At 48.3% G+C, this 11,261-nt stretch overlaps 2 protein-coding genes across 2 annotated transcripts; one reads left to right on the top strand and one right to left on the bottom strand.

Moving 5' to 3' along the window:
* Positions 1-2,946: 2,946 nt before the first annotated feature.
* Positions 2,947-4,873, bottom strand: LOC144482909 (uncharacterized). The gene has a single exon (XM_078201767.1). It carries the CDS (start codon positions 4,814-4,816, stop codon positions 3,923-3,925), a length of 894 nt encoding a protein of 297 aa, XP_078057893.1. The 5' UTR covers positions 4,817-4,873; the 3' UTR covers positions 2,947-3,922.
* A 2,862-nt stretch (positions 4,874-7,735) lies between these two features.
* Positions 7,736-9,992, top strand: LOC144482893 (uncharacterized). The gene has a single exon (XM_078201729.1). The coding sequence runs from the start codon at positions 7,815-7,817 to the stop codon at positions 9,918-9,920; it is 2,106 nt and encodes a 701-aa protein (XP_078057855.1). The 5' UTR covers positions 7,736-7,814; the 3' UTR covers positions 9,921-9,992.
* The last annotated feature ends 1,269 nt before the right edge of the window (positions 9,993-11,261 follow it).

The raw sequence follows: 11,261 nt of genomic DNA, 5'->3' as shown, positions 1-11,261 counted from the left end.
TGTTTCTATTGTTAAATATTAGAAATAAAGTATAGATTTAAGTAAGTTTGATTTAGTGTTTCTGTGTAGGAAGAGGAGAACTTTGGTTGGATTCATGTTGAACAAAGGTGTTTGCATGTGTGGGGGATAGGTTTCAATTGAAATTGTATTCCTGTTGTGCTGAGAGAGTTTATGGCGTGAAAAATAAACGTGAAGTTGGAGAAATAATGCATTGTTGCATAGCAACCAGGGGCACCTTGAGGGTGAGAAGGTTTTTTGAGTGTAGTATTAGTTGAATTTATAGTCTTTGGTCGTGACTTTTAAGGGGCGTCTTGACAAATACATGAATAGGATGGGAATAGAGGGATATGGTCCCCGGAAGGGGAGGGGGTTTTAGTTCAGTCGGGCAGCATGACCGGTGCAGGCTTGGAGGGCTGAAGGGCCTGTTCCTGTGCTGTAATTTTCTTTGTTCGTTGTTCTATAGCAGTTGGGGTGAGGAAACGAGAGAGTGAGCAGCTCTCAGCTCTACTAGAAGCAGGAAAGCCATACAATGGAGTAATGTGTGCGAAAGCAAGCTCCAGAGGAATTAAAGGACAGTTCGTTTGAGAAACCCGGGAATGGAAAAGAAGTTTCAGGAATATTTAAGTAAAAAAGGAACAGCATTGTCTTTGGAACAGGATACTATTCATGGAAGTTAAACTCAGACCTGGGAAGAAAAGAACTGATGAGGTTGGCGAAAGAGAAGCCGCATATCTGAAATAGTGGGAAGGTTTGATGTCCTTAAATCCAGATTTTGAAGCAATTGTATTCTGTTACGGACTGATGATCTGAGTTTATGCAGAATTTTGGAAGCATGTTGCAATTCAAGGCAAAGGAATTCTGAGAGTTAAAAACCTAGAGGCAGCTTCTTGCTAAAAGAGTGGAGAGAAAGCCTTGTTTGAAAGAACAATTGGAAGACCTGGAAGTGAGAAAGTTGCTTTGGAAGGAGATATTAACACGTGTCTTTTTGAGAGCCAAGTTTGGAAACACTCGTGACAATCATCTGGGGGGAAATTTGAGGAGAAATCCACAGAGGATCGATTGAGTTGCATCTGCCACTTGGTTTCAGAGTGGGGCTTGTCTGATCACAGCCAACCTGTGGGTTTAAAGGAACCATGTGTTTACTGAGAACATTATAGCATAAGGAATTTTAAATCTATGTTATTCTTGAAATCTGGATACATTTGTGAAGGCAAGTGTGAGTCAAGGAGTATTTTGTTATCGTCAAACTCTTCGTGTTTAATAAATATTTTGTTAAAAGCTAATTGGCAGTCCTGTGATTCTGTTCCTTTATGTTTTCTACAAAAAGTAAAAGTTGCAGTCTTTTGAGCCAGTGTTCCATCCTGGAATCATCCTGTCCAATTATAACATCAACTGGGATCGTAACACTCACCATCTTGACTTCAAAATATATCGCTGTTCCTTCGCTGTCACTCGGTCAAAATCCTGGAGCTTCCTCCCAAACAAGTGTGGGTGTCCCTATGCCACAGGGATTGGCCAGGATTGACAAAGACTGCTGGAGGCAAGGCTATTGGTTAATATAACTTTTTATTGCACCTTCTTCTAAATATGTACAGCACAAGGCTCAGCATAGAACCATCTCTCAGCAAACTCTTATCATCTGATCTTACATCACTGGGTAGAATATTTACAAATTTAACATTAACCCTTTACACTGCACCAAGTCTTCAGTCAGCCTCCTAACATCCCCTCAGTGCCAGTTGTCTGATTTATCAATTGATGTTTCTGAGATTCACCTTGGGACACTCTCCTACATTGAAGGTCTGATGTAAACAAAAGTTATTTTTTAAATCTCATTGTAACAGACTGAGGAAGTCAGGATTAAAACAAAATCTGGGTAAATGGAGTTAGGTCACAGATCAGCCATGACCTCAGTGAATGAGAGAACAGGCTTGAGGGATAAATGACCTCCTCCTGTTCCTGGTAAACTTGGACTCAGACACCAGCTGATGAATGGAAAGTGATGGGAGACCTGGGGAGAAGAGACTTCATCAGAAACCAGCACTGGAGCAGAGTTAGAGAGTGGGAGAAGCCTGGGAGAAACTACACAGGAACTGGAGTTGGTTGTTCAGCTCTTCCAGTCCGCTCTGTCATTCATAGAAATCATAGAAACCCTACAGTGCAGAAGGAGGCCATTCGGCCCATCGAGTCTGCACCGACCACAATCCCACCCAGGCCCTACCCACACATATTTACCTGCTAATCCCTCTAACCCACGCATCTCAGGACTCTAAGGGGCAATTTTTAACCTGGCCAATCAACCTAACCTGCACATCTTTGGACTGTGGGAGGAAACCGGGGCACCCGGAGGAAACCCACGCAGACACGAGGAGAATGTGCAAACTCCACACAGACAGTGAACCGAGCCGGGAATCGAACCCGGGACCCTGGAGCTGTGAAGCAGCAGTGCTAACCACTGTGCTACCGTGCCGCCCAGTTAGACCCTGGCTGAACAATCAGATTGGCAAGATTTATTTGATTCTATTCTGTAGATTAAGCTGCAGCTCAGTTTTTTGGGAAATTAACATCAGCAGAAACAAACTCCAACTATCACAATGGGAACATGTGAATTAGGAGCAGGAGAAGGCCACTCGGCCCGTCGAGCCTGCTCCACCATTCAATAGGGTCCCGGCTGATGTGATTGTAGCTTCAACTCCACTTTCCTTCTTACCCCTCACACCCTTTGACTCTCGTCAATCAAGAATCTATTAAATTCAGACTTCAGAATATTCAGTGAGCCAGCCTCCACCACTCTCTGTGGAAGAGAATTCCACACTGTAACAACCCTCTGAGAGAAAAGGTTTCTCCTCATCCCAGTCTTAAATGGGAGACCCCGTATTTTTAAACTGTGCCTCTAGTTCTCCTCTCTCTACAATCAACATCCACTCTGTCAAGTCCCCTCTGAATTTTATGTTTCAATCAGATCCTCTCTCATTCTTCTAAACCCCTTTCGATACAGGCCGAACATGTCCAACATTTCCTTGTATGATAACACCCTCATCCCGTGAATCAGTCAACTAAACCTTCTCTGAACTACTTCTCACACAAGTCCTCTCTTAAGTAAGGAGACCAAAACTGTACACCGTGCTCTAGATGTGGTCTCACCAATACCCTGAACAAATGCAGCAAAACATCTCTGCAATAAACAACAATTCATTTACCTTTCTAATCATTTGCTGGATCCACACACTAACTTTTCCTGATTACGGTACCAGGACACCCAGATCCCTCTGTACCTCAAAGTTCTGCAATCTCTCTCTGTTTAAATAATCAGCTGCTTTTCCATCCTTCCTGCCAAATGGACAAGTTCACATTATCCAAAAATCTTGTTCCAGTTGCCAACTTTTTGCCCACTCACTGACCCTATCTATATCGCTTTGCAGGCTTGTTATGGTCATTCACATCTCACTTTCCTACCTACCTTTGTGTTATCAACAAATTTTGATCCTGTCATCCACATCATGAAAATAGTTTGTCAATAGTTGAGGGCCCAGCACTGGTCCCTGTGGCACTCCACAGGCTACACTTTGCCATCCCAAAAATGACTTGTTTCTCCCTCCTCTCTGTTTCCGATTAGCTCATCAATCCTCTATCCATGCTAATATAAAGAATCAACATGGATAAAATGCTAATATGCCTTATGCTACGAATTCTTATTAAGTGTGGTAAACATTGATGTGGCACCTTGTCAAATGCCTTCTGGAAAACTAAATACACCACATCCACAGGTTCCACTTTATCCACATTGCTTGTTACTTCCTCAAAGAATCCAACACATCAATTAACAGGATGTCCCTTGCACAAAACCATGTTGACTCTGCCTGATTGCACGGAGATTATCTGTGTCCCATCCCAGTCTCCTTAATAACAGAATGAACATGATTCAGTCCTGCATGGGATTAGCAGCAACAGCAGAATCCAACCCCTGCAGTGACTTGTGAACTTGCTGGTGTCTCAGCAGATTGGCTGACCGAGCAAATCTCTTCCCACATACGGAGCAGGTGAACGATCTCTCTCCCGTGTGAACCTGCTGGTGTCTCAGCAGGTGGGATGACTGAGTGAACCTTTTCCCACACACGGAGCAGGTGAATGATCTCTCCCCAGTGTGAATTTGCTGGTGTCTCAGCAGGTCCTTAGTGCTTTTAAAGCTCTTCTCACAGTCAGAACATTTAAAAGGTCTCTGATCAGTGTGGACCAGTTGATGTGCAATGAGCTGGGGTGGCTGAGTGAATCGTTTCCCACATGTGGAGCAAGCGAAGGGTTTCTCCCCAGTGTGAATTCGCTCGTGTATCAGAAGCTGGGCTGAATCAGTGAATCCCTTCCCACACACACAGCAAATGAATGGTTTCTCCCCGGTGTGAACTCGCTGGTGTCTCAGACAGTGGGATGAATGGGTGAATCCCATCCCACACACCGAGCAGGTGAACGGTTTCTCCCCAGTGTGAACTCGCTGGTGTGTCACCAAATCCTGTTTACTTTTAAAGCTCTTCTCACAGTCAGAACACTGAAACGGTCTCTTATCAGAGTGAACTCGCTGGTGTGTTTGCAGCTGGGATAAACGTCCGAATCTCCTCTCACACACGGAGCAGGTGAATGGCTTCTCCCCAGTGTGAGTGCGCTGATGGACTTGTAAATCACTTTTACTTTTAAATCTCTTCTCACAGTCAGAACATTTAAATGGTCTCCGATCAGTGTGAACAAGTTGGTGTGTCAGAAGGTGGGATGACTGAGTGAATCCCTTCCCACACACTGAGCAGGTGAATGGTCTCACCGCCATGTGAGTGCGCTGGTGTCTCAGGAGGTCCTTTGTGCTTTTAAAGCTTTTCTCACAATCAGAACACTGAAACAGTCTCTGATCGGAGTGAACCTGCCAGTGAATCAGGAGGCTTGATAAAGCATGACATCCCCTCCCACATTCGAGGCAGGTGAACGGCCTCTCACCAGTGTGAACACGCCGGTGTGTATAGAGGCTGGATGAGTAAGCAAATCCTTTCCCACACTCAGAGCAGGTGAACGGCCTCTCTCCAGTGTGAATGCGACGATGAATATCCAATTCGGACGGATAATTGAATCCCCTCCCACAGTCCACACATTTCAGTGGTTTCTCTGTGGTGCGGGTGTCCTCATGTGACTCCAGGTTGGATGATGAGTTGAAGCCTCGTTTACACAGAATGTGTGTCGGGTCACTACTCACTGAGAATGATGTGATTATTTTTCAGACTTGTTAAACCACTTTCCACATTCAGCACATTGGAAACTCTCAGGTGTGTTTGTGTGTCTAGGTGCTTTTTCAGTCACACTGATGTTTGAAATCTTTGCCCGCAGACAGAATGAACATTTCTCCTTCTGTAGACAAAGGCTGATGATATTCAGTTTCTGATGAATCAAATCACTGAAACAGATCTTGATGTGAAGTTTGGTTTGAGTTTCACATCTGTAAATCCTGCTTCATAATACCCTGCAAAAACAGTTTACAAATACCATCACTGTCAGTGCAGGATAGAAATTCTGAACAGACAATTCATAGTTTCTCTGGAACATATTTTCCTCTCTTGTTCCCCCAAATCTATAAATCCCCGTCCCACACACTCTACCTCCTCCCCTGGACTGAAATCCAAACCCATCTCAACATCTCCACCATTTCTTCCCTCCACTCCCAGTTTTCCCCCTCCCTCTCCTCTGTCTGGGTTCAGTTCTTGATGTGGAAATCTCACTAACTGTCCTGGCTGGAGACAGTACACATCTCTTTAACCTGTGCTTAACCCTCTCTCCACTCACATTGTCTGTACCTTTAAGACTTGATTGCCTGTAAAGACTCACATTCCAACCATTATCTTGTAAATTGAGTTTGTGTCAATATATATGCCCCGTTTATGAACACAAGTCCGACTCACCTGATGAAGGAGCAGTGATCCGAAAGCGAGTGGCTTTTGCTACCAAATAAACCTGTTGGTCTTTAACCTGGTGTTGTGAGACTTCTTACTGGGTTCAGTTCTCCAGCTACTGTCTGCAGACTGACAATAAAACCAATGGGTCTTATTGGGGGTGTTGGGGCCTCCAGCGGGTGTTTGTGAATCCTCCCCGCCCAACTCCCAGGGTTTCCTTCCTTCCCAGAGATCAGAGTCCTCATTGATTTGAGGCCAAAGTGTAACCTCTTATTTATTGTCCCCCTCCCCCATCCTCTGATGTGAACCATCCTCCAGTGGCTGAGCCAGGATGGGGCCGTTAACCTGGGCCTGTTCCCGGGAGGGAGGGAGGGAGAAGCCCCGCAGCTGCAAACCAGGGAGCTGACAATGATTCTGAAGGGTTTGCGGATCCACAAAGTGTTTCCAAATCCTCCCAGCCACCGCCTAACGCTGACTCCGCTTCTCCGGGACAAACAAGCGCCAAGGACAGCAATGACACTGCGCATGCTCCACATCACAATGCCCGGGGACTGATTGACGGCAGCTCCGGACCAATAGGAAGAGGGGGCGGGACTGGCCGACCGAGCCGGAGCGGCTGGTCCTCCAACCAATCGGAGTGAACGAGGGGCGGGACTGGAGGACCGAGCGGGAGCGGCTGATCCTCCAACCAATCGGAGTGAATGAGAGGCGGGACCTGAAGCATGCGCAGTGCGGGTAATGGCGACGGGTAGACGGGCGGTTTTAATTTGGAGGCGAGATCAATACGAGGTAGAGGGCGGCGCGCGGGGAATGATAAATGTGGCGAGTGGGTGGAGAGACTTTGTAAACATGTTGTTCAAACCCAGACCCCGGAAATGAACTTCCCGGTCCCCCCTTTGTACCAAATGGAGCGGCAGCTTGTAGTGTTAGACCCGGGCTGACTGCCGCCATTGAGGCTGCATGTGGGAGGCCGGCAGGGATTGTGATCGGAGAGGGAAGCCCTGACGTCACAATGGAATGGGTGAGAGTGTGAGGTCACAATGGAATGGGTGAGGGTGTGACATCACAATGGAATGGGTGAGTGTGTGACGTCACAATGGAATGTGATCGGAGAGCGAAATTTCACTCTGAAGCTCATTGGACAACTTCCGCATTGTGACGCTACGATAGAACCCTGCCTGAATCAGCCAATAGGAATCACTGCGCTCCGCGGTGATGTCTCCGGGTTCCATGGTGCAGGCCCGGGCGCGCGGACCCGGGAGCCCCGCCCCCACCCATTGTTCCCCTCCCCCTACACCACATCGAGCCAAGGTTTCCAAGCAACCGGCTGACGGCTCTGGCCAGAGCGAGAAGCCGCTCGGTGATCTCCCCCTCCCCCCGCCCGGGACTGCAAAATGTGCGAGGGAGAGGGGAAGCTGTGCATATGCGGGGGAGAACCCACCCTCTGAATGAGAGAGGAAAGAATGTTCCACAGAAATTGTCTGTTCTGAATTTCTATCCTGTACTGACACTGATGACTTTTGGAAACTCATTTTCCAGGATATTGAAAGAGGAATCACAGGCTGAAATCTCAAACGTCACGTCTAGATCTGACAGAGTCATATTCCTTGGGACCTCAATATCATCGGACTTTGAATCCAGAAGGAGAAATGATTGTCCAGTCTGTCGATTTGAAAAGATTTGAAATGTCAGTGTGAGTGAAAAAGCGTCAACACACTGCCACACTTGAGTGAGTGTGTTCCAATGCACTGACTAAAGAGCTTTAACCAGTTACACAGTCTGAATAAATATCACACCATTCACAGCAGGTGGAGACTGTAATCTTGTTCTGTGTGTGGACGAAGTTTCAACTAATTGTCCACTCAAGAGTGAGGTAAGGACACCTGCACCATGGCGAAACCATGGAAATGTGCGGACTGTGGGAAGGGATACGGAACCCCATCAGAGCTGGAAGCTCATCGGCGCAGCCACACTGGGGAGAGGCCGTTCATCTGCTCTCAATGTGGGAAGGGATTCAGTCAGTTATCCAACCTGCAGAGACACCAGCGAGTTCACACTGGGGAGAGGCCGTTCACCTGCTCTCAATGTGGGGTGGGATTCACTCAGTCATCCCACCTGCAGAGACACCAGCGAGTTCACACTGGGGAGAGGCCCTTCACCTGCTCTCAGTGTGGGAAGGGATTCACTCGGATATCCAGCCTGCAGAGACACCAGCGAGTTCACACTGGAGAGAGGCCGTTCACTTGCTCTCAGTGTGAGAAGGAATTCACTTATTTATCCAGCCTGCAGACACACCAGCGAGTTCACACTGGGGAGAGGCCGTTCACCTGCTCTCAGTGTGGGGAGGGATTCACTCGGTCATCCCGCCTGCAGTCACACCAGCGAGTTCACACTGAAGAGAGGCCGTTCACCTGTTCTCAATGTGGGGAGGGATTCACTCAGTCATCCCACCTGCAGACACACCAGCGAGTTCACACTGGAGAGAGGCCGTTCACTTGCTCTCAGTGTGAGAAGGAATTCACTCATTTATCCAGCCTGCAGATACACCAGCGAGTTCACACTGGGGAGAGGCCGTTCACCTGCTCTCAGTGTGGGGATGGATTCACTCAGTCATCCCGCCTGCAGAGACACCAGCGAGTTCACACTGGAGAGAGGCCATTTACCTGCTCTCAGTGTGGTAAGAGGTTCACTCAGTTATCCAGCCTGCAGAGACACCAGCGAGTTCACACTGGGGAGAGGCCATTCACCTGCTCTCAGTGTGGGAAGGGATTCATTCAGTTATCCGAGCTGTGGACACACCAGCGAGTTCATACAGGGGAGAGGCCATTCACTTGCTCTCAGTGTGGGGAGGGATTCACTCGGTCATCCAGCCTGCTGACACACCAGCGAATTCACACTGGGGAGAGGCCGTTCACCTGCTCTCAGTGTGGGAAGGGATTCAATCAGTTATCCAACCTGCAGGCACACCAGCGAGTTCACACTGGGGAGAGGCCGTTCACCTGCTCTCAGTGTGGGAAGGGATTCACTCGGTCATCCGACCTGCGGGCACACCAGCGAGTTCACACTGGGGAGAAGCCCCCATTCACCTGCTTTCAGTGTGGGAAGGGATTCACTCGGTCATCCCACCTGCAGAGACATCAGCGAGTTCACACTGGGGAGAGACCGTTCACCTGCTCTCAATGTGAGAAGGGATTCACTCTGTCATCCCACTTGCAGACACATCAGCGAGTTCACACTGGAGAGAGACCATTCACCTGCTCTCAGTGTGCGAAGGGATTCATTCAGTTATCCAGCCTGCAGAGACACCAGCGAGTTCACACTGGAGAGAGGCCGTTCACCTGCTCTCAGTGTGGGAAGGGATTCACTCAGTTATCCAGCCTGCAGACACACCAGCGAGTTCACACTGGGGAAAGGCCGTTCACCTGCTCTCAGTGTGGGAAGGGTTTCACTCGGTCAACCCATCTGCGGACACACCAGCGAGTTCACACTGGAGAGAGACCGTTCACCTGCCCTCAGTGTGGGAAGGGATTCACTCGGTTATCCAGCCTGCAGACACACCAGCGAGTTCACACTGGGGAGAGACCATTCACCTGCTCTCAGTGTGGGAAGGGATTCACTCGGTCATCCGACCTGCGGACACACCAGCGGGTTCACACAGGGGAGAAACCATTCACCTGCTCTCAGTGTGGGCAGGGATTCACTCAGTCATCCAGCCTGCGGGCACACCAGCGAGTTCACACAGGGGAGAGGCCGTTCACCTGCTCTCAGTGTGGGAAGGGATTCACTCAGCTTTCCAACCTGCAAACACACCAGCGAGTTCACACTGGGGAGAGGCCGTTCACCTGCTCTCAGTGCGGGCAAGAATTCACTCAGTTATCCAACCTGCAGACGCACGAGCGAGTTCACACTGGGGAGAGGCCGTTCACCTGCTCTGTGTGTGGGAAGGGTTTCAGCGTTTCATCCCGGCTGCTGAGGCACCAGCAAGTTCACGAGTGATTCCAGAGGTTGGATTCTGCTGTTATTGTTCCTGCTCTCAATTACATCCAGGATTGCATTTTGTTCATTCTCACAGTTGGTCAATGGGAAGGGTCAGAGGGTTTCTTTGTGCTGGACTGGCTGGTCTCAGCCTCCAGTGGGTTAATGCTCTTTGAGTCTTTTTGCAAATACCTGGTTTCAAATGTCACAAGGATCACAGAGTGACAGGGTGTTAGGAAGTTTAGAGATATTTAGTCAGAAGAAAACAGAGGTTGGCAGTGCAAAGGTACCTTTCTGAATGGAGGGCTGTGACAAGTGACATTCCGCAGGGATCAGTGCTGGGACTTTTGCTGTTTGTAATATATATAAATGATCTGGAGGAAAATGTAACTGGTTTGATTGGTAAGTTTGTGGACGACACAAAGGTTGGTGGAATTGCGGATAGCGATGGGGAACGGCAAAGGATACAGCAGGATATAGAGCAGTTGGAGAATTGGGCGGAGAGATGGCAGATGAAGTTTAATCCGGACAAATGTGAGGTAATGCATTTTGGAAGGTCTAATACAGAATGGAAATATACAGTAAATGGCAGAACCCTTAAGAGCATTCATAGGCAGAGGGATCTCGGTGTACAGGTACACAGGTCATTGAAAGTGGTAATGCAGGTGGAGAAGGTAGTCAAGAAAGCATATGGCATGCTTGCCTTCATCGGCCGGGGCATTGAGTTTAAAAATTGGCAAGTCATGTTGCAGCTTTATAGAACCTTAGTTTGACCGCACTTGGAATCTAGTGTTCAATTCTGGTCACCACACTACCCGAAGAATGTGGAGGCTTTGGAGAGGGTACGGAAAATATTTATCAGGATGTTGCCTGGTGTGGAGGGCATTAGCTATGAGGAGAGTTTGGAGAAACCTGGTCTGTTCTCACTGGAACGACGGAGGTTGAGGGGAGACCTGATAGAAGTCTCCAAGATTATGAGGGGCATGGACAGAGTGGATAGTCAGAAGCTTTTTCCCAGAGTGGAAGAGTCAGTTACTGGGGGGCATAGGTTTAAGGTGCGAGGGGCAAGGTTTAAAGGAGATGTACAAGGCAGGTTTTTTACACAGAGGGTGGTGGGTGCCTGGAACTTGTTGCCGGGGGAGGTAGTGGAAGCAGATACGATAGTGACTTTTAAGATGTGTCTTGACAAATATATGAATAGCATAGGAATAGAGGGATATGGTCCCGGAAAGGTAGGGGGTTTTAGTTCAGACGGGCAGCATGGTTGCTGCAGGCTTGGAGGGCCGAAGGGCTTGTTTCTGTGCTGTAATTTTCTTTGTTCTTCGTTCAGTTTGGAACATCCCAAATGCCCATCCAATTTCC

This window comes from Mustelus asterias, unplaced genomic scaffold, assembly GCF_964213995.1.
Source record: "Mustelus asterias unplaced genomic scaffold, sMusAst1.hap1.1 HAP1_SCAFFOLD_43, whole genome shotgun sequence".
Taxonomy (NCBI): domain Eukaryota; kingdom Metazoa; phylum Chordata; class Chondrichthyes; order Carcharhiniformes; family Triakidae; genus Mustelus; species Mustelus asterias.
Note: the sequence above shows the minus strand (reverse complement) of the source record. Positions and strands in the feature narration are given on the sequence as shown.